At 40.6% G+C, this 24,441-nt stretch overlaps 1 protein-coding gene across 3 annotated transcripts in view; it reads right to left on the bottom strand.

Moving 5' to 3' along the window:
* SCAI (suppressor of cancer cell invasion) overlaps positions 1 to 24,441 on the bottom strand; it is a 196,656-nt gene that overhangs the window by 70,781 nt on the left and 101,434 nt on the right. For all 3 annotated transcript variants that reach the window (XR_012094879.1, XM_008006257.3, XM_037994006.2), the window contains 3 exons: positions 8,456 to 8,551; positions 7,196 to 7,282; positions 5,639 to 5,737 (listed from right to left, as the gene is read on the bottom strand). Coding sequence is in view for 2 of the 3 variants with exons in the window: in XM_008006257.3 (XP_008004448.1) it covers positions 5,639 to 5,737; positions 7,196 to 7,282; positions 8,456 to 8,551 (282 nt within the window). In the remaining variant the exon portion in view is untranslated. The remainder of the gene's footprint in view (positions 1 to 5,638; positions 5,738 to 7,195; positions 7,283 to 8,455; positions 8,552 to 24,441) is intronic.

The raw sequence follows: 24,441 nt of genomic DNA on the forward strand, positions 1-24,441 counted from the left end.
TGGATCCTTAAACTTATCAAATGCCCCTTACAATATATTTAATCTGTTCACACATAACACTTTACACTTACCAATTATCAATTCAAACCTGACATTTCCTCCTGCTTTCCATATCCTACATCACAAATATGATAGCCTTACAACAGTATATTTTTTGTATATGTTCAACATTTTCCATAATAAAATTTTTAAAAAATTCTTTTGACCCATGAGTTACTTAGAAATGTGTCTACTGATTGACAAACTTTTGTTGTTGTTGTTGTTTAAGAGATGGAGTCTTGCTATGTTGCTCAGACTGGACTTGAACTCCTGGGTTCAAGGAATCCTCTTGCCTCAGCCTTCTAAGTAGCTGGGCTGCACATGCAGCTATTGATTTTTTTAAATTATGTTTTATTTTTGTTTTTAATGAAATCGTACCATGGTTAGACCACATACACTTTATTGAACCTTGCATTAAACTTGTGTTGTGGCAAGTATCAGTTAATTTCACAAATTTTCATGTAAGTTTGAAAATAACATATATACAGTTACTGTTGCACACAATTTTAGGTACACTGGAACCACCTTAATTGTTACTCAAATCTTGTAATTCTTGTCTTCTTGATATATGAATTATTAAATATATCAAAAATTCCCATGTATATCAAATCACTTATTAATTTCCCCACTTTAAAAAAACACTTTGCTTTATTATAATACTACGTTATTAGGTATATATAAGTTTATGATTTTTATATTTCCCTGAATTGTTGCTTTCATAATTACAGAGTAAACCTCTATTCTCAATAATACTTTCTTCCTTTAAATATACACACAGTATACACATAAGAAATGCATATACGCGTACAAGTTTCTTCCCCTTAGTAGCTGTCTCATTATCTTTCTCTGTCTACTTTCCATCTTTAAAGGATTTATTTATTCATTTATTTAAAAGAGATAGAGTCTTGCCCTTTTTCCCAGGCTGAAGTGCAGTGGCACCATCATAAACCACTGCAGGCTGAAACTCCTGGGCTCAAGCAATCCTCTCACCTCAGCCTCCTGAGTAACTAGGATTACAGGCATGTGCCACCACGCCTGGCTAATTTTTTTATTTTTATTTTTTTGTAGAAACTGGGTCTTGCTATGTTTTCCAGGCTGGTCTTGAACTCCTGGCCTCAAGCGATCCTCTCATTTTTTTTTGAGACGGAGTCTCGCTCTGTCGCCCAGGCTGGAGTGCAGTGGCGCGATCTCGGCTCACTGCAAGCTCCGCCTCCCGGGTTCCCTCCATTCTCCTGGCTCAGCCTCCCGAGTAGCTGGGACTACAGGCGCCCACAACCGCGCCCGGCTAATTTTTTGTATTTTTAGTAGAGACGGGGTTTCACCGTGGTCTCCATATCCTGACCTTGTGATCTGCCCGCCTCGGTCTCCCAAAGTGCTAGGATTACAGGCGTGAGCCACCGCGCCCGGCTTGAAGAATCTCTTAACAACAGTATATTACTGGGTTTTTCTAACAGGCATACCGATAATATCTGTCTTTTAACCGGGAAGTCTAGATCACTTTTACTTACTTTGATTTGGATTTGTTTCTATTTTATTATTTTGTGCTACTTATACTTTTTGGAGTTTATTTTCCTTCCTGCCTTTCATTGTCATGATCATTTTGTTACTCACTTTTCCCTCTACCTCTTCTGAAGTTATACATTCTAATTATAGTTTCCTTAAAATATCAACAAGTAAACTTTATGTTTCTTTTGAACAATAAATGGATCTTATTAGAATGGTTTAATTATCCCCTTTCTTCTTTCATATTATTGTTATCCAGATTTGGCTCCATTTTATTTTAATAATGTCCATCAGCCATTGTTATGATTATTACCGCCCCCATCAAATCGATGTTTTGGAATACAAGGGGATAATTTTTTCTCACCAATCCTTCTTGTATATCATACCTTCCCCTTCTAGTTTCAATTTTCTTCTTCCTTGCTCTTTTATGTCACCCAAACCAATCGCCCACCCACAGCAATGAGAAAATGAACTAGGGACTTCCTTACTCTCTTGACGGCTAGGTTTTCCATTTAAAAGGATGACTGTCCTATTTTATCCAGCATTTCTAGGTGTTTAGTATTTCAGGTTATCTAGCCTATCACACTGTCGAAAGTGGAATTCAAAACAAAGAAAATTAGTAGAGGGATGATGTCAATTCAAACTTGAAATCTGAATGACTTAATTCTGTTACTTTTTTTTTTTTTATTAAAAAATAGGTTCTATGAATCTATATAATGGATTATACAACCAGCAAACTTTCTACAAAGGGCCAGATGGTAAATATTTTAAGCTTTGCAGGCCACATTTGGTGCCTGTAGCATATTCATCTTTTCCCTTTTTACAACCCTTTGAAAATGTAAAAAAAAAAAATTCTAAACTGCCACACAGTACAAAAACAGGCCATGGGCCCAATTTGGCATGCAAACAGGCCATAGTTAGCTGATCCTTATATTCAATGAGCATACAGAAGTGGGTGGGTGCTTTCTATTTCGGAAGCCACTGTGATGAACTGCAGCAAAGCACAGATGAAATGCGTCAGTGCTGTCCACTCATACATGACAGGCCACCTCAATCAAGCCCGATAACCTGAACCACAACCCCTAGCCTACCAACTAACTCCATATCAAACTGCAGAAAAAAGAATGTGACTCACTGGAAGGGTCCACATCAAGCCCTCTTTATCATGAGCACCATTACGAAGTGCCAAAGTCTTCAATTTTACATTCATACTTCCCACTGAAAAAAACTTAATACTGTCACCATTTATGTTGACATTAACATAACTGGAGTTTATTTTCCTTTCCTGCCTTCCATTGTAATAACCATAATTTTATTATTCACTTCCCCCTCCACCTCTTCTGAAGTTAGACATTCTCCTTATATTCTTTAAAATTATTTTTCTTAAAATAATAACAGGCAAACTTTACTTACTCTATGTTTCTTCAGAACAATAAATGACATGTTGACATGTTGTCAACGTCAACATAAATGGTGACAGTATTAAGTTTTTTCCAGTGGGAAATATGAATGTAAAATTGAAGGCTTTTTATGAAGCTTTTTTTTTTTGAGATGGAGTCTCACACTGTCACCCAGGCTGGAGTGCAGTGGCGCCATCTTGGCTCACTGCAACCTCCGCCTCCCGGGTTCAAGTGATTCTTGTGCCTCAGCCTCCCAAGTAGCTGGGACAACAGGTGCGTGCCACCACACCTGGCTAATTTTTTGTATTTTTAGTAGAGAGGGGGTTTCACCATGTTAGCCAGGATGGTCTCGATCTCCTAACCTCATAATCCACCTGCCTTGGCCTCCCAAAGTGCTGGTATTATAGGTGTGAGCCACCGCACCCGGCCTTTTTTTTAAGCTCTTATCAAACTTCTGGACTCCAGAATTCCAGCCTTGTCCAACCTGCTAGGCTCACTACTTACAAGACCCTGACTCTTTAACTACATATTTGCCTAGGAAACTCTGTTCTTCTAGGTGGCTCACTGTAACATCTCCCCACAACCTCCTAGGTATTCAGAATCTTCACCTTCTCCATATCCAACCAGGTTCAGCTTTGGCCATTTACAACAGATTTGGGGTGTGCAGCTCCTAGGAGGAGTGGCTGTATGGTAATATCTCCTCTCCTAAGTATGATGGACCCATGGAATGAGATGTTCTGGGAGTGGTCTATGCTTAGTGACAGACACTAACCTTGAGATTGCTGGAACAAACTACTTATTCCTCCTGGTCTCAACATAATCCTTAGCTGCTGAGACAGTGCAGAGAGAACTTGTTCCTTTTGAGGAGTGAAGATTTCTGCCTTTTAAATGAACTGTGAAATTGTGGAATACTTCCTTACTTGGTTTTCTCTCCTGGCTCTTGATTTTAGCAGCTGTTGCTGATTGCAATCTTGACTGGCACTCTTACCCTGTGTGAACTAAGAAACAACCTACCAACTGAACAAAGACCCTCCTAACCACACACAGCAAGGTCAGGGATTTGCACACCAGATTGTCCTTTGATTCTAATTTACTGGCACAAAGCAAGAGTTTTTGTCATCCCGATTCCAAATAATCCTACTTCTAAATAATATGCCCTGATCTAGGAAACTGCACAGGAAAACAATTCAAATTGGATGTTTGTTATTAAGGCACAAAATTATGGCAAGAAATCAAACTGTTGTGTATTAAGATTAAAGCCAATTTCCCTTTTGTCAAATTAGAAAATGCAGAAAAGTAAATTATACAAGGTGTTTTGCTATTACTTAAAATAGTTCTCTGCTTATATGTATTTTTAATGCTGATAAAATGTCACACAGCTCTTTTGCATTTTTTAAGATATAATTTATCTCACCAAGAATTAAGACAAATAGCATAGCAAGAATTTTTTTTTTTAAATTAGGATTGGAGGAAATGTATCTGTATTGAAAATATGTGAAGCAAACTATAGGAAAACCTAAGGGAAAAGTAATTGATGGAACTTCTGATGTAAGGGGATGACAAAAAGATACGAAAAATGTATACTCCAGCATCTGCACCCCTTACATGTGCCATGCAAACACCCCTAGACAAGTCTGAACAAGACATGCAAGGAAATTAAAGAGATTTACAAGAGTGGGGCTTTCCCCAAAATGTCACTGTTTAGTTGGAAAGCTTACAACAGTTAACCACAAAGTGTTCTCGAGAAAAACATGTCAAAACTGTTTTCTTCTATTGCTAAGAGAATATAATCTTTTCACCATATAAAAACTGTGAGTTCTGTTGCTGGGGTAGAGAGAATATTCAGACCTTCTGTGCCTGAACTTTCTCATCCAACAATTCCCAGAATGCTAGCAAGAAAGATTCTCCAGAAGATCTCTGACTTCTTCCACAATTTCATACTCATCTGGAATTAACAAAATCACAATCCAGGCTGGGTATGGTGGCTCATGCCTGTAATCCCAGCACTTTGCAAGGCTAAGGCGAGTGGATCACGTGAGGTCAAGAGTTCGAGACCAGCCTGGCCAATGCGGTGAAACCCCATCTCTAGTAAAAAATACAAAAAAAAATTAGCCGGGAGTGGTGGCACAAGCCTGTAATCCCCAGCTACTTGGGATGCTGAGGCAGGATAATTGCTTGAACCCAGGAGGCGGAAATGGAGGTTGCAGTGAGTTGAGATCGCACCACTGTACTCCAGCCTGGGCGACACAGTGAGACTCCATCTCAAGAAAAAGAGAGACAGAGAAAATTCAAACAATATTAGCAGGCTATTCCCTGGTCCTACATGACAGTTGTCACCAGGCTTTTGAAGAGACATGAATTAAGATTACACAGGTTAAAGAATAAATGTTACTGGCTAAGCCTTGTTTTGGAGTCATTTCTTTTGTATTAAATCTGTGTGAAGTCAATCTCTTGTACAACAATAACCCAACGCTCCTTTGGTATTGTGACATCTGTTACAACATCTTTGATGTTTATTGCTTAGGTAACATATACCTCTCTATGCTTTTGAAGGTCTACTACATAGTAGGCACTCAATAAAGTCTGGTAAATGAGTGCAAGTTATAAACAAATGTATGCTTTTCCGCACAATTTCCACACAGATTAAAGACTGAGTGTTTTATCCTCATCTTTCTAAAAACATAGCAGATACATACCTGTCTTCTTTATTGACTTGAGAATAATATGATCTCTGTCTGATTGCAGAATAGAAGGAAAAAGCCTCATTCAGATAGCTGGTTTCAGATGTGCGTAAGCTATGAGAAAAAATAAATTTTTAAATATGACAGTGTCAGAGACTCTTCACCACAGTAAATACTTGTTCTATATACTGCTATATTCCTCTATCTCGTGGGGTGAGGGGGTGGGAATGACTGTTCTAAATTTGAATCGGCAAAGCAATATCACCCTTAAAATGCATAAAAAATAATAATTAAAATTTTTGAAAAACCTCCTCGCTGCATCCAAGCCTTTTTTGATGCCAACCCATATTACACATTACCCTCCTTCCCTGAAGTGACTCAAACAGCATTCCATCCAGGGAAATCCTTATCTCCCAGGACTAGGTCACTTCCTCAAATCCATACAGTCCTTTGGCCCATTTCTTTAATTTTTTTCCTCACAGAACTGAGGAATGCACTAACCCATATTAATCGTCAGGGGATGTTAATGAATTATGTTTTACAAGGGACTTTTTAAGAAAATATTTCTACCCAAGAAAACATATTTCCAGTTTTACAAGGGACTTTTTAAGAAAATATTCTACCCAAAAGAGTGATTTTAATGGTGGGAATTTGGAATGGTATGCCAAAATGCAGGAAATGGAAGAAGTTTTATTGTCTTTTTTTTTTTTTAATTTTTTATTTTTTGAGACAGTTTCACTCTTGTTGCCCAGGCTGGAGTGCCAATGGCATGATCTCGGCTCACTGCAACCTCTGCCTCCCAGGTTCAAGCAATTCTCCTGCCTCAGCCTCCTGTGTAGCTGGGATTACAGGCACCCACCACCACGCCTCGCTAATTTTGTCTTTTTAGTAGAGATGGGGTTTCACCAGGCTGGTCTCAAACTCCTGACCTCAGGTGAGCCACCTGCCTTGGCCTCCCAAAGCGCTAGGATTACAGGCGTGAGCCACCACACCCAGCCATTTTATTGCCTTTTAGATTACAAATGGTCCAAGCCTTTTTTATTGTATACCTGATCATCACTATGGGATAACGAGATTTAGATTCCTAAAAGGACCCTTCTTGTTTTCTGAACTCAGGGATGGGACTATACAGATGTTAGTGCTCTAAGGATATAATAAAAAATACCTTTCAAACATATCCTGCAAGTATGAGTTTTTTAAAGTATCCTTCTGAAAATCATTCATTCATACATACAAGTTACAATATAATGCTACACATTATTAAGACAAGTGAAGCTGTAAGAACAATAAATCCTTTAGTATTAATCATTTATCTAAAACCAAGATCAAATTTTTAAGTTATAAATGAGTCTGACCAAATGAAGTGTCTGGGAGGCAAGCCTTTAAAACAAATAGTACTTTGACTATGGAAGGTTATTGCACAACATTGCCTTGATCAATCTGGCCCGAACTACTAGGGTTTCATTTGTAACTCACAATTTTCATGCCTAGCAATGAGTATACTATGTATACTTCTGCATGCTATGTTTTAATCAGACAACACTTGACTCTTTCCATGTGTAATTTACTTACTAATAATGATAGTATAGCTGCCCAATCTTGGAAGCAATTTCTCCTATTTGCCAGCGCTTCAAGCCATACCGATTATCCAAGACTTGTCTGTTTTATATGGGATACAAGAAAATAGAAATAAGAGTCTATAAATTCCAAAACTAATCAAATCTGTAAATTCAATAGGATAAAATACCATCCAATTCAGCAAAGCTAATGAATTTTTCATTAGATTTCAACATAGTCATTCCATTAAATTTAAAAAGCATTTATTAAATGTCTATTTATAAGTTGAAATATAAAAAGAAACTACTTTGGCCAATAAACACGTATTTTAGAATGAAACCATAAATCATCCTACCTATGCTCCAGCTGATCTGAACCATTTCACATATAATATTCCACATATAATATTGTCTTTAAAAATCAGACAAGAATGTTACTTTTTTTTTTTTTTTTTTTTTTTTGAGACAAAGTGTGGCTCTGTTGCCCAGGCTGACGTGCAGTGGCATGATCTGGGCTCACTGCAACCTCCGCCTCTCGGGTTCAAGTGATTCTGCTGCCTCAGTCTCCTGAGTAGCTGCGATTAGAGCTGAGCACCACCATGCCCGACTAATTTTTGTATTTTTAGTAGAGACGGGGTTTCACCATGTTAGCCAGGCTGGTCTCAAACTCCTGACCTCAAGTGATCCACCCACCTCAGCCTCCTAAAGTGCTGGGATTACAGGCATGAGCCACTGTACCCAGTCTTATTTTATTATTTATTTTCATTTATTTATTTATTTTTTTGAGACAGGGTCTCTCTCTGTTGCCCAAGCTGGAGTGCAGTGACGCAATCTCAGCTCACTGAAACCTCCCCCTTCAGGGTTCAAGTGATTTTCGTGCCACGGCCTCCTGAGTAGCTGGGATTACAGCTGCGCACCACCACACCTGGCTAATTTTTGTAGAGATAGGATTTAGCCATGCTGCCCAGGCTGGTCTCAAACTCCTGAGCTCAAGCAATCCTCCCACCTTGGCCTCCCAAAATGCTGGGTTTACAAGCATGAGCCACCATGCCTCGCCATACATTTTAAAATCTTACATAAATAGGAAAGAAATAAATTTGTTTTTATTTGGGTTATAAAGATGAAATACGTTATTTTAAAAGCACCAAGATTTACCTTTGCTGTGGTGAAAAAAAAGAAAAAGCACCAAGATAAAAAGCACTGAAGTAGTGAAGATAAAAACTGTGACTAACACAAAACAGGCCTTCGCTCTCCTTTAACTATGAAATTCATTTACCGATGCTGCTGCTGGAACTTCCAGAGTTTGGTGTAAACATCAAAAGTTCTTCCAAAATAGGACTGCCACTGCTTCTGTCCATATTGTGGCAAATCTCTGTAATAGTAAACGAGTATATATTAATATTAAACTTCTTACGCTATTTGGAAATTAAGTCTTGTGATGGTACAAACCAGATAGATGTAAAATGCTTGCATTCAGGCTTTCCTTTCTTAAAAAAAAAGTTACACTTTTTGGAGCAGAAATAATTCCATAACTAGGGTCCAGGACATGCTCTTTTCCTATTCTCCTCCCTACTTCTGACAGGTTGTTCTTAGTGTTCTTTGCAGATGCCTCTCCCATGAGGTTTCTGGTACTCTCTTCCCTCTCCCTGGGTGATCTTATTCATACTCACTTATATACTGACAACTTCCAAATGTTTATCTTCAGCTAAGAACTCAGCTGGATGTTTGAAAAACACTGCTTTAGAAAATATACCTAGAAATGGATATGTAGATGGTATTACTGTTCTACACTATTCTACCCTCTCCCTATAAGATAAATATACATCCCTGTCCTTGAACCTGGTGACTTATCGCACAGTCTTTTTTTTGAGACGGAGTCTCGCTCTGTCACCCAGCCTGGAGTGCAGTGGCGCGATCTCGGCTCACTGCAAGCTCCACCTCCCGGGTTCACGCCATTCTCCTGCCTCAGCCTCCCGAGCAGCTGGGACTACAGGCGCCCGCCAGCTCGCCCGGCTAGTTTTTTGTATTTTTTAGTAGAGACGGGGTTTCACCGTGTTAGACAGGATGATTTCGATCTCCTGACTTCGTGATCCGCCCGTCTCGGCCTCCCAAAGTCCTGGGATTACAGGCTTGAGCCACCGCGCCCAGCCTATAGCACAGTCTTTGAGAGGCAAATACTCCCCACCATACAAACATTGGGCCTGGCCATATTAACTTACTTTGGCTAATGAAATATAATTGTAAGTTATTTATATCATATCTTACGAGAAGATGAAGAGCACTGAGTGTTTCGGCATTTTCAATTTTCCCTCTGACCTAAGACAAAGACAGGGCTGTTCCTCAGCCTGGAACACTAAGACACATTTAACAGAGCCCCCAAACCACAGACAACTTGTAGCTAACATGGGAGCTAGAAATACATCTCTACTGTAGGAAGGCACTACAATGTGAGGGTTGTTACAGCAGCCTTACTTAGGAAAAGCTAGTCCAGAAACTGTTAACAGGAGTAGGTTATTGCCATAACAAACATGTAACATACGTGACACCTGCAACTGCGACTGAGTAGCAAGTAACTGTTACTGAAGGCTGGAAACAATGATGACCTATCTAATGCAATGGTAACACTGCATTTGCCGGAGAAAACTGAGAAAGCCAATAATATGATTAATGAACTTGCTGATTTATACACAGAGGTTGGGAAACAGTATGTTGCTAGCCCTGGATGCTATTGGCTACACTTAAAATACTGGGAGAAAAAGATGAACTCAGAAAAGAATTAGCTGCAAGCAGAGTTGAAAAGAAAAAGAGAAAATTCAGAAATTCAAGAACTTACAAGACTGAACGATACAACAATTACTAATGCATAACTGTAAAAGATATAATTGAGAAATGCCACCCATAAATGCCAATTACAATTCAGCCTCATTTTCAAGGGCAAAACTTCTTCATTAAAGTCTGAACAGATGAAGATGGCACCAAGTACCTTTCTTCAGTGGGACAAAATAGATTCGGGAAAGGTATTTAAGAATTTGGCTGTCTTGTAGAAACATGATAAACTCAAGGTATCTCTAATGAAGTCTAGAAGACAGACGTGTCTCAAAGAATTTAGGGTATGGCTATTGGTACATGGAGCTAACTTGAATCAAATTATAAAGAGTCAACTACATTTCACAAGATTTGTACTATTGAAGTTACTTTTTTAAAAAAAAAAAGGAGCAACACATTCATTGAATTTAGTGGTAAGTGAATAAATCTAGAGATCAATTTGGGGAATTTGTATTTTTTCTAATTTTGTCAATAGCATTTCTTTCCATTTATGGTACAAACATTGTCATTAAATACATTTTTAACTCTTTCCATAAAGGTCCTATATTTCCTGGTTCATATTACTGTAAGGTCTCAAATTTTCATTGTTTTTGTGAAAGGTATCGATTTTTAAAGTTATATCTTTTAATTTTTTTATGATGGAAAATTTCAAACATACACAAAAGTAGAGAGAACAGTACAATGACCCCTAGGTACCATCAGCAGATTCACAGATGAACAATTTAGAGCCAGTCTCTTCTATTTAGGGTTATCAGGTAAAATACATGTTTTTCTTTCTGGGACCCCTACCCCTTCCTCTGAGTTTTTCTGTCTACCTTTGTTGTGCTAATTCAACTCTGTCTAAATCAGTACCCCTACGACCACCACTAGCACTATTTTCAATTAAGAAAAGAAGTACAGGCTGTATTTATATTGATCCCTATAACTAAAACGTCTACAGAAATATTTAAAACAGAGAAAACACTCAAATGTTCAGTAGTAAAATGAATTTTATTTTATTTATTTATTTTTTGAGACGGAGTCTCTATCTGTCACTAGGCTGGAGTGCAATGGCATGATCTCAGCTCACTGCAACCTCCACTTCCTGGGTTCAAGTGATTCTCCTGCCACAGCCTTCTGAGTAGCTGGGACTACAAGCACATGCCACCATGCAGGGCTAATTTTTGTATTTTTAGTAGAGACAGGGTTTCGCCATGTTGGTCAGGCTGGTCTTGAACTCCTGACCTTAGGTGATCCACCTGCCTCAGCCTCCTAAAGTGCTGGGATTACAGGCGTGAGCCACCATGCCCAGCCTCTGGGTAGCTTTCCTTTTGCACCATCGGGATATCTTGCTATTGGTGTTACCTACCTTGCTGTTAGGCAAGGTGTATTGTGAAGACACTCAATGGAAGAAGAAAACCTGATTACTAGTATTATGCTTTTTTTGTTTGTTTTTTGAGATGGAGTCTCACTCTGTTGCGCAGGCTGGAGTGCAGTGGTGCTATCTCAGCTCACTGCAACCTCCGCCTCCTGGGTTCAAGCAATTCTCCTACCTCAGCCTCCAAAGTAGCTGGGATTACAGGTGCCCATCACCATGCCCGATTAATTTTTGTATTTTTTAAGTAGAGAAGGGGTTTCACCATGTTGGCCAGGCTGGTCTTGAACTCCTGACCTCAGGTGATCCACCCACCTTGGCCTCCCGAAGTATTGGGATTACAGGTTATGAGCCACTGCACCCAGTCTACTAATATTATTCTATCAAGTGCTAAGAATTATGAAGGCCATATAAAGTAATGTGAAAAGTGATCTATTCAATTAATAGGATCATTGGTTTAATAGACAGAAAATATGATCACATATGTAGAAAAAACTGCAAATAAGTACTAAATTACATGACACTGAATAAAAGTAATAAGGAGTCTAGAAAACTGACAATTATAAGTTAATAACACTTTGTAGCACAAGTAGGAAAATAGCCTGAATTAAATAAATGATGTATTATGGGAACTAGTAGAAAATAAGGCATAACAACAACAACAACAAAGAAAATAAGGCATAACAGGTAGGCTGGAGTCAGTTTATACAGCTCAAGAGCATCACGTTTTTCTGGTCCTTTTATGTAGGTTTATTTCCCACATTTAAAAAGTAAAGATAATAACTGCTAATGGGTACAGGGTTCTTTTGGGGATAATGAATGTTCTAAAATTGACTGTAGTGACTAAACTGTGTTCTAAAATTGACTGCACATAACCTGTGAGGATACCAAAAACCACTGAGTTGTATACTTCCTAAAGGTAACTTGTAAGATATTTGAATACCCCAATAAAGATGTTCTTTTTAAAAAGAGTAATATAATTTAAAAAGCAATACATGATGGACTGAGCATGTAATTTTATCTTCTCTCTCGAGGCTCCATACAGAAATAAAGAGAGGGAGGCAATCAGTAGATGAGAGATTTCAAGAAACTTCTGAAAGAACAACACTTGATGAAGAAATATCATTATTAGATGAAGAAATATCAATATTATTACTTCCTACTAATCAAAATCCTGGCGGGAAAAAGATGACACACCAAGTGGGTCACTGGGAAGAGTTTAACAAAGAGGCTACAAAGATGTGAACAGAGTCAAGGGAAACCAACAAGGAAAACTTGAAGGACCTGTGGCTAAGTTACTATCCCTTAGGCCTGGTGCAGCAGGGGGAAGGGGCAGTCCCCAAAACTTAAGGGAGGGAGCTGGCGAAATCCACATCTGTGCTCACTCTACTCCTGCCCTCCAACTTCCTGCTGACCCTTTCCATTGGTAGAGCCCAACTGGAAGACAGAGGGCAAAGGTATCAGTTGGAGCAGCCTACAAAGGTTAGTCTCCCAGGGTAGGAGAAGAAGCAAAAAAGTAGACCTGGAAGGGCAAACTGCAAATGTCCAGCCTATGCCTTCCATATAAAAGAGTGAAGAAAGCTGGAACCTGGAAAACATGAGAAAGGAACCACATATGAAAGGACTCAACCCAGAGAGCTTACAAAAGAAAAACAGGGCAGGGTACAGCAGCTCCTGTCTGTAGTCCCAGCACTTTAGGCGGCCTAGGCAGGCAGACAGCTTGAGCCTAGGAGTTCGAGTCCAGGCTGGACAACATGGCAAAACACAGTCTCTACAAAAATAAAAATAAAAAATAAAAAATAAATTAGCCAGGTGTAGTGGCACACACCTGTAGTCCCAGTTACTCAGGAGGCTGAGATGGGAGGATTCATCGAGCCTGAAGATCAAGTCTGCAGTGAGCTGTGATCATGCCACTGTACTCTAGGATGGGCAACATAGCAAGACCTGTCTCAAAACAAACCAACCAACCCACAAAACAAATAGTGTAAAAAAGAGTGATCCATCTGAATGTGAATGTAAGGATGAACTCATTTGAGATATACACTGGAACTACAGAGAAGGGAAGATCATTTCTCAATTCCTGGCTTTGCTATGTATAATATTTACATAGTTATATGTCAAAATGTTATTATCTGTTTTCAACTTTTAGAATCCATGTATAGATCAAACACAAAATATTTAACTATGATTATAGAATGGTAAATAAATTTTATGTTCTGTGAAATAAAAACATGAAGTTATAACTGACCAAAACTAAGCATGAGAAAAGAAGAAAGGCTGGGTGTGGTGGCTCATGCTTGTAATCCCAGCACTTTGGGAGGCTGAGATGGGAGGACTGCTTGAACCCAGGAGTCCAAGACCAGCCAGGGCAACAAAGTGAGACCCCTGTCTCTAGCAAAAATGAAAGAAAATAGCCAGGTGTGGTGGCATGCACCTGTGGTCCCAGTTACTCGGAGGCTGAGGCAGGAGAATCGTTAGAGTCCAGGAAGTTGGGGCTGCAGTGAGCTGTGATGACACCACTGTGCTCCAGCCTAGGCCACAGAGTGAGACTCTATCAAGAAAGAAAAGAAAAGAAAGAAAAGAAAAGAAAAGAAAAGAAAAGAAAAGAAAAGAAAAGAAAAGAAAGGAAAAGAAAAGAAAAGAAAAGAAAAGAAAAGAAAAGAAAAGAAAAGAGAGAAAAGAGAAGAAGGAAGGAAGGAAGGAAGGAAGGAAGGAAGGAAGGAAGGAAGGAAGGAAGGAAGGAAGGAAACAAAGAAAACAAAGAAAACAAAGAAAAAATAGAAAAGATGATGAAAGTAGTGGGAATGAAAATTTACCTTACAAAATGGAATCAAAGGGATACCATCAATACGGTGTATGGATGGGTTAAAGGACTGGGTTTTGAAGTCAGGCTGGCTTGGTACCACTAATTGTCTACGCAATCATACACAGAGTAAACTTTATGCCTTAGTTCCTCATTTATAAAATGGGAATAATAATAATAGAGCCTAGACCATCGGTTTGATGACAAGAGTTAGTGAGTTAATAGAGGTAAGGAGCTAAGAACAATATACAGCACCTAGTAAAAACACAAAAAAATTAGACAATACTATCATCTATGATTAGCATTTAAAAAGTGTGCTGCCGGTAGCTGACAATATGATTAATAAAATGAATAATGCGCCAGGCACAGTGACTCAAGCCTGCAATCCTAGCACTTTGGGAGGCCAAGTCAGGAGGATAATTTGAGGCCAGGAGTTCGAGACCAGCATGGTCAAAAAAGTGAGACACTGTCTCTACAAAAAAATTTAAAAATTAGCCAACCAGCAGCCCTCGGGGCTGCTCTGCCTACAGAGTAGCCATTCTTTTCTTTCTTTACTTCTCTAATAAACTTGTTTTTACTTTAAAAAGAAATTAGCCAGGGGCATGCTTGTAGTCCCAGCTACTCTGGGGGCTGAGGCGGGATGACTGCTTCAGCTCAGAAGGTTGAGGCTGCAATGAGCCATCATTGCACCACTGCACTCCAGCCTGGGCAACAAAGGGAGTCCCTGTCTTAAAAATAAATAAATAAAATAAATTGAATAACGGGGAAACCGAGAATAGTGGTAACGTAAATTCAGAGGGTATGGTGGGGATTAGATAGTATGTGTGAATCACTTGAAAGAGGCCTGGCATAAAGTAAGCACTAATAAATGTTAGTTGCTATTAGTATTCTTATTCCTGCTACTATTTCTTTTATTTATTTGTTTGTTTGCTTACTATTATTTTTATTTTTTGAGACGGAGCCTTGCTCTGTCGAGTGCAGTGGCGCTGGAGTGCAGTGCCACGATCTCGGCTCACTGCAAGCTCTGCCTCCCAGGTTCACGTCACTCTCCTGCCTCAGCCTCCCGAGTAGCTGGGACTACAGGTGCCCGCCACTGCGCCCAGCTAATTTTTTTGTATTTTCAGTAGAGACGGGGTTTCACTGTGGTTTCGATCTCTTGACCTCGTGATCTGCCCGCCTCCACCTCCCAAAGTGCTGGGATGACAGGCGTGAGCCACCAAGCCTGGCCTTCCTGCTACTATTTCTATGGGGCAGGGAAAGGAGTAGCTTTTAGGTAAATGAAATTTTCATTTATTGTGGCAGGATATCAAAGGAGAATGTATAAATTAATAAATCAAGAAAGAGTGATAAAAGTATACTTAAGAAATGAAAGTAAATGCCAGAAAAACTAAAATCAGAAAGAGTCGAAAGTGATTGCCTCTGAACAATGAGGACTCTAGGTGAGAGGGATGTTTTAGACAATACTACTTCATAGTGTAAGCCCTTTTATATTATTTCACCTTGTAAAACTCATGTTTTTAATTATGAGGTTATATTTTAACTCATTTTTTGAATTGGTAATTTATACATATAGTATAAAATTCAAAGAGCACAAAAGGTATGTATAGAGTAAGTCTCCACTTCTATTCCAAATAACCTAGGTCTTCATTCCGAGAAAGTCCTCCTTTATTTTCTTACAAGCATATAATTGTGCATGTATGCATATAGATATGTTATTTTGAAAAAGAAGTTTTAAATAAATACATTAAGAAAAAAGTAGCCGGGCATGATGGCTCATGCCTGCAGTCTCAACACTTGGGGAGGCTAAGGCGGGAAGAGCACTTGAACCCAGAAGTTCAAGACCATATTGGGAAACATGGAGAGACTTTATCTCTTCAAAACATTTTTTAAAAAATTATCCAGGCAGGCCAGGCACACTAACTCATGCCTGAGTAATCCCAGCACTTTGGGAGGCCGAGGCATGCTGATCACCTGAGGTCAGGAGTTCCAGACCATCCTGGCCAATATGGTGAAACCCTGTCTCTACTAAAAAGACAAAAATTAGCTGGGTGTGGTAGCAGGTGCCTGTAATCCCAGCTACTTAGGAGGCTGAGGCAGGAGAATCGCTTGAACCTGGGAAGCAGAGTTGCAGTGAGCGAAGACCGCACCACTGCACTCCAGCCCTGGGCAATAAGAGCAAAACTTCTGTCTCATTAAACACACACACACACACACACACATTAGCCAGGCCTGGTGGGACTACATGCCTACGGTCCCAGTTCCTTGGGAGGCTGAAGTGAGAGTATCATTTGAGCCAAGGAGGTCAAGACCAGCCTGGGCAATATAGTAAGATTCTGTCCCTACAAAAAAAAAGAAAAAAAAGTACAAGATGAAAAAGAACAATCCCATGATCTACCAATTTCCATTTAATATTTTAGTGTATTTCTTGCCAGACTGTTTCCTGGTCATATTTGTCACCTTAAATAAGGAAATTATATTTCTGTTTCATTGGCTAAGACTATTAGTGATCTAATTGCCTGAAGGAAAGGGTTTTATAGAAGAATTTCTTGGCCACGTGCAGTGGCTCAAGCCTGTAATACCAGCACATTGGGAGACCGAGGCGGGTGGATCATTTGAGGTCAGGAATTTGAGACCAGCCTGGCCAACATGGTGACAACTTGTCTCTACTAAAAACACAAAAAATTAGCCGGGTGTGGTGGCGGGCGCCTGTAATCCCAGCTACTTTGGAGGCTGAGGCAGGAGAATTGCTTGAACCTGGGACGCAGAGGTTGCAATGAGCCAAGATTGTGCCACTGCACTCCAGCCTGGAGAGTGAAACTCCATCTCAGGAGAAAAATAAAAAAAGAATTTCTTGTGCCCATGTTTTGGGGCCATCAAAATAAGAAATAACAGGTCAGTGCAGTGGCTCATGCCTGCAATCCCAGCACTTTGAGGGGCCAAGGCAGGCAGATCACTTGAGCCTGGGCATGCCCAGCCTGGGCATTATGGCAAAACCCTGTCTCTATAAAAAATACAGAAATCAGCCAGGCATGGTGGCACAGGCCTGTACTGCTAGCTACTCGTGGAGCTGAGATGGGAGGATCAATTGAGTCTAGGAGGTCAAAGCTGCAGTGAGCCATGATTGCGCCACTGCAGTCCAACAAGACTCCACCTCAAAAAAAGAAAAGGAATAATTCAAATGGAACTGTTTCCTTTTAAAGCATCATTGAGAAGGCCACAAAACAAGGCCTATCAGTGTGGCTAGCTCAAGCTTCTACGTTTTGTTAAAATGTTTTTCTTGAGATAAACTGGGTGCAGTGCACATCGGTAGTTCACCAAGCCTGTAATACCATGACATCTAATTTACGATTTCCTTTTGAGCTATTTCTTGGCCAGCAGCTGTGTGTCTCCAAATAATTTTTCCCTCAAACCAGCATGTTTTCTGAATATGTCCTCTTGATCTGCTTACCTAGATGTTTTCCAAATGCTGTAGAATGTTTTTTAAAATTTCATCTTTATTTTTTCTATTGCAACTTTTCTGATTTCTCCATCAAAAATATTGGTACTTCTTTAGTTGTATCATCTTCATTCTCTTGACTTTGTATTTATCATTTTCTCAGGATACTGAGAGATCATCTCCAGTTCCTCCTGAATATCGCTAGCTAAATGTTTTGAAGCATCAGTAGGATTAGTCTGAGGTCACATCACACTGAGGCACAGCATCTTGTCTAAGTATCAGTTTTACTCTATTGTCTTTGATATGAATTTTAATCCTGATACTGCATTTTTGCTCTCCTGAACATCTTTCTTGCTTTATTTAACCTTAGCCTGTTCTCTCCTTATAGTTTTATGCACTTTCACAGAAGCCATGATCTGTGGCATTTTACTACAGAAGACAATCTTCTGAAAGTTTATTATACCCAGCCAATTGATCTTTACTCATTGGTTTCATAGTTCTCAGTATGTACATTGTGACAGTGACAATATTTCCTCCCCCTCTTACATTCTGCTTAATTTTTAGAAATAGCAAACTGGGGCCGGGCACGGTGGCTCACACCTGTAATCCCAGCACTTTCGGAGGCCAAGGTGAGCAGATCACGAGGTCAAGAGAGCAGACCATTCTGGCCAACATGGTGAAACCCCATCTCTACTAAAAATACAAAAAAATTAGCTGGGTGTAGTGGCACGCATCTGTAGCTACTCAGAGCTACTGCCTCCCAGCTACTTGGGAGGCAGAGGCAGGAGAATCGTTTGAACCCGGGAGGTGGAGGTTGTAGTGAGTCGAGATCACGCCACTGCACTCCAGCCTGGCAACAGAGCTGGACTCTGTCTCAAAAAAAAAAAAAGAAAAAGGAAAAGAAAGAAATAGCAGTCTAGGTATCTCATAAAGCAGTAAAAATGCAGAAGGGCAAGCGCTGATCTCACCACTGGAGACTTTATCGATTAACTTTTGCTGCATAACAAGCCACCTCAAAACTCAAGAAGCTTAAAACAAAGACCATGTAGTTGCTAATCATTCTGTGGGTAGGCAATTACAGCTGAGTTCAGTTGGACAGTTCTGCCAGTCTCAGTCAGATCTCACTCAAGCAACTCAGACAGCTAGTGGTCTGTGGCTTCTCTCAAATGTCCAGGACCAGGTTGGGTTTGTTTATATGGGGCTTGGTTACAAGTTTTAAGAGCAGCAGAAGAGAAGGCGAGCTCTAATGTGCATTTTTCAAGTATTTGGATCATGTTTGCAACTGTCCCACCGGCCAAAGCAAATCTATTAGCCCAACCCAGAGGCAAAGTGGGAGGGAAATAGTAACAAGCATGGATTCAGGGAAGGGAATCACAGAGAACTTATGTTTCTTTCCTTTTCAATTATCAAAATAATAAAAGTCTCTTAGAAAACAAAATACTGTAAAGTATATAAAGCAAAAAGTAAAAACAATGTTCTCTCGCTTCTCCTTTCAACTTTATTACCCACAAACAACCACCAATAAGAATGATTTTGGCAGGGCGCTGTGGCTCACACCTATAATCCCAGCACTTTGGGAGACTGAGGTGAGAGGATTACTTGAGTCCAGGAGTTCGAGACCAACCTGGGCAACATAGGGAGAGCCCATCTCTATAAGAAAACACAATAAATCAGCCAAGTGTGGTCGCAGGCGCCTGTGGTCCCAGCTACTTGGGTGGCTGAGATGGGACGATTGCTTGAGCCCTGGAGGTTGAGGCTGCAGTGAGTCATAATCGTGCCACTGCACTCCAGCCTGGGTGAGTGAGAGTGAGACTCTGTCTCAAGAAACAAACAACAAAGAATGATTTTTTTCTCTGTGCACATTTAAGGAGTTTTTCCACTATTTTACACCAATGGGATCAAACTACATATAAAGTCCTACAACATGTCTATTTAATTTAAGAATATATCCGGTTTCTTGGCCGGGCACGGTGGCTCACGCCTGTAGTCCCAGCACTTTGGGAGGCCAAGACGGGCGGATCACGAGGTCAGGAGATCGAGACCATCCTGACTAACACGGTGAAACCCCGTCTCTACTAAAAATACAAAAATTAGCCGGGCGCAGTGGCGGGCGCCTGTAGTCCCAGCTACACGGGAGGCTGAGGCAAGAGATGGCGTGAACCCAGGAGGCGGAGCTTGCAGTAAGTGGAGATCGCGCCAAAGCACTCCAGCCTGGGCGACAGAGCGAGACTCCATCTCAAAAAAAAAAAAAAAAAAAGAATATATCCGGTTTCTTTAATATATAGAGAATTATATCAATAGTTACTGTGTACAAAGCAGTATATAATGAACCAACTTATTTAATCAGTATCTTCCTGATGAACATTTATATTCTTTCTAGTTTTCCCTGTTTTGTTTGTTTGTTTATTTATTTATTTAGAGACGGAGTCTCACTCGGCTGCCCAGGCTGGAGTGCAGTGGCACAATCTTGGCTCACCGCAACCTTTGCCTCCTGGGTTCAAGCGATTCTCCTGCCTCAGCCTCCTAAGTAGACGGGAATACAGGTGCACACCACCATGTCCAGCTGATTTTTTTTTTAATTATTTTTAATAGAAATAGGGTTTCACCATATTGGGCAGGCTGCTCTTGAACTACTGACCTCAAGTGATCTGCCCGTCTTGGCCTCCCAAAGTGCTGGGATTACAAGTGTGAACCACTGCGCCCAGCCTCCCTGTTTTAAAAATGCTGTAATAAATATCTTCATACTAATAAATTTGAATAGCTATACAATATGAATGAAAGGTCAGTTTCTGTAGGTGGAAGTGAAGAGTGAAAAAAGTTCTGCATTTTTGTACCAGGTGTTAAGATAGTGGATAAGAAAGCAAAATGTTTTCCCACCTGAAATTTTCAGGCACAATAGCAAGAATTAGCAAGTTGAAAACTGCATTTTAAAAATCCATTTCCATTTTCCTTATAAGCTGAAATTCATTTCAGATTACAGAAATAGGTTAACTATAGATATTAGTTTCCCCACATTTATTGTAAGTTTTCATCTTTTTATGTCTCCATGGATCTGTAATGAGAGGTTACATGAGGAAGACCTAATCAGATATTTTTAAACGTAAGTTGCTTCTAGAAACTTTAAGACTCTTATGAAACTGCTGCTGTTAGGAAGACTGTATTATTATGTACAAGCATTTGTCAGCAACACCAGCCTTGTGACAACTGACAATTATTGTGTTTCATTAAGGATACTATATAAAGTCTTTAGGCAATTTTTCAAGTAAGCATTTGCCTGTAAGTTTCTTTGAGTTTCCAAAACTGATAAAATTAATAAATCTCTGTAATACATCCTGTTAAGGGAGAAAACAGAACTAGAAGCCAGTGTTTTATTTCAGATGTCAAGCAAAAAAGGTTATAAAGGAAGGGGACTTTGTTTGCAGGCTAAAAGTACATAAAAAGTAATCTAAAATGCTATACTAGGGCTCTTAACAGTAAGTTGTAATATATAAATATTTTCTGATTTATAGCTATGAAAAATGTTAGCTAACTGCTATAGAACATCTATTCCAGTCTAAATCATTTATAAAGACACTAGTTTCCTTTTTTTTTTTTTTTTGGAGACAGAGTTTTGCTCTTTTTGCCCAGGCTGGAGTGCATTGGCGCGATCTCGGTTCACCGCAACCTCTGCCTCCTGGGTTCAAGCGATTCTCCTGCCTCAGCCTCCCGAGTAGCTGAGATTACAGGCACACGCCACCATCCCAGCTAATTTTGTATTTTTAGTAGAGACGGGGTTTCTCCATGTTGGTCAGGCTGGTCTTCAACTCCCGACCTCAGGTGATCCGCCCGCCTCGGCCTCCCAAAGTGCTGGGATTACAGGCTCGAGCCACCGTGCCCGGCAAGACACCAATATCTTTTTCAAAGTAGGGTTTAAATTTTTAAAAATTTTCCCATAGGAAAACTCCTATGATCATCCTTTTTCTAATGAGACATATCATGGAAGTTAATATATGAACCACTATATGGTCAGCATCTAAAATTAACTAAGGTAATCTATAAAGAGTTTCAAAAAAACTCCTCTACTACTCAGAGCTTGACTCTGATTTTGAACTCTGAATATATCATTTGGTCATTAATACTGTCAGCAAAGATGGGAAATTAATGGTCCATAGAATTAAATTAAACAGGGCTCTGAATTATTCCATAATTTAAATGACCTTATATTTCACATTTTGCAAAGGCACCTATGTTATAAATTAGCTAATCATATTCTTTTTTCCAAGATTTTGAAGGAAAGTAAAAGTGTGACACTTATCTCTCTTTATTGAAATCCTCAATTGTATCAATAGAACTCAGGAGACTATGTTAGGAAGAAATGCAGTGCAAATAATTAAACCTGATCATCAGGGATGTTTCAAATGTAATGTTGAGATCTCAAAACTCAGGAAATCTCTGAAAAGTTTCTGTAAATCCCCCATCTTTACTAAACTGAATTAGATAAGATCATTGATCCCTACGTACACTTAAAATCCAAGTCCAAGGGGCAGCTTTCAGTCCTCCTTTATCAGTCCTCTCTATGGCATTACACTGTTCACCACTTTCTCACCATTTTATAACTCTTTTTTCTGTCCTTACAATCTCTTCCATTAACTTCTCTTTCCTTAGTCCAGTCCCTAAATGCATGGCTTCCACTGGAGTATGTGTGTGTATATATACACACATACATATACAAAAAGAAACATACATACAGGAAGTTACTTAGCAATCATGGCCAGTAAGGCTGTAGAGCTATGGTTCAAATTCAAACCCACCTCCTAATCCAATCCTCTTTTCTACCATGTGGAATAACCACCTAGATTTTGTATGCAAGTAAAGTTCTTAGTTCTTTTCTGGAATCACATTCTGCTCCCTGTGTTTTTTTTTTTTTCCCCAGACAGAGTCTCACTTCACCCAGGCTGGGGTGCAGTGGCATGATCTTGACTCACTGCAACCTCCGCCTCCCAGGTTCAAGCAATTCTCATGCCTCAGTTTCCTGAGTAGCTGGGATTACAGGCATTTGCCACCACTACCGGCTAATTGCTTTGAATTTTTAGTAGAGACGAGGTTTCGCCATGTTGGCCAGGCTGGTCTTGAACTCCTGACATCAAGTGATCCACCTGCCTTGGCTTCCCAAAGTGCTGGGATTACAGGCATGAGCCACCGTGCCTGGCCTGCTCCCTGGCTCTTAGGATGCTGCTGACCTCCAACAAAGCTGTGGTCAAAGGCAAAGGAAAAAGCCAACTTCTCTGAATCAGGTTTTCAGTCAAAGAGCACACTGCCCCACTCACATATTCTTGTTTAAACAGAGAGGACTATATTACAGGGACATCTTTGTTCCAATCCATGTTTCTGTGTTCATGTGTATACAACACAGACCAAACTGCATCTGAGACTTGTAAAGCCCAATTGAGCATTTCCTTGTTTTAGCACCAGTATCTGCTTTTACCCATTGGTAGATCCAGTGGGGTTTTTTTTTTATTGTTGTTGTTTGTTTGTTTGTTTTTAAAGACATGGTCTCACTCTATTCCTCCAAGTTGGTATGCAATAACATGATCATAGCTCACTGAAGCCTCTAACTCCTGGGTTCAAGCAATTCTCCTGCCTCAGCCTCCTAAGTAGCTGGGACTACAGGTGCATACCACCACACTCAGCTAATATATTTTTTTTGAGATAGGGTCTCGCTGTGTTGTCCAAGCTGGAGTACAGTGGTGTGATCTCCACTCACTGCAATCTCTTCCTCCCAGGTTCAAGTGATTCTCAAGCCGTAGCCTCTCAAGTAGCTGGGATTATGATGGTGGTGGCAGCCCATCTGGAGCAGCTGCTGCAGGGATGCCAACTGCAGTGGGGTAGTTGTGACCAGGGCTGCATGCTCTGCAGAATGGGCGGAGGCCAGGAACAAGTGGAGGCCAGGCCACCTACTGAGTTGGAGGGGCGGGAGTCCAGCGCTCCTGGGCACAGCTGCAGCTACCCAGCTGCGGCTTTGGACCCACGCTTCCCTGCGTTCTCAGGGTCTTAAGAAGCTCCCTGCCCTCACATGCTTGAAAGTACCTGCTCCTGTTCCCTGGCCTCTCCCAGCTTCTGGCACCCACTCTGGGGTGGAGCAAAGTTGTGGCCAAGCCTGGGAGCTGTCACAACTGACTGGGTGTGCTCATGGTGGCACTGACACACAAGCTCCCTGCTGCCTCGGCCCCCTCCAGACTTTGGGTACTGATGAGCATGGGAGGGGGGCCTGGAGGGTTGAGGCTGTGCCAGCTCTGGTTGAAGTCCATGGCCCAGAGTGAGAACTCAGGGTGCTTTTTCCAGGCCCATCCGTGGTCTCCCATGGACCAATCAGCACACACTTCCTCCATTCTGAGCACAAAAAAACCCAGAAAGCCAGATTCATACCCTCTCTGGTATGACATGCCTTCAGAAAGGAGCTACTCACTATGGTTCTCCTTTCTTCTGAGAGCTGGACACTTGCTGGGATGATCTGCCTGCAGGAAGGAGCTACCTACTGTAGGTCTCCTCTCTGCTAAGAGCTGGACATTTGCCTGGACAACCGGCTTGCAGAAAGGAGTTACCTACTAGGGGTCTCCTGAGAGCTCTTCTGTCACTCAATGAAGCTCCTCTCCACCTTGTTCACCCTCCAGTTGTCCACATACCTCATTCTTCCTGGGCGCAGGACAAGAACTCAAGACCTGGCAAATTTTGGGACTCAAAAAATGGTAACGCAAACAGGACTGAAACAAGCCCACTTGCTCGCCACATTGTGGGCGACGAGAAAGAAAGAGCCGAGGCCCTTTGGGAGCCCAGACTTACGGGCTCCCTGAGCCAGGGCTGTGA

Source organism: Chlorocebus sabaeus, chromosome 12 (assembly GCF_047675955.1).
Source record: "Chlorocebus sabaeus isolate Y175 chromosome 12, mChlSab1.0.hap1, whole genome shotgun sequence".
NCBI lineage: Eukaryota > Metazoa > Chordata > Mammalia > Primates > Cercopithecidae > Chlorocebus > Chlorocebus sabaeus.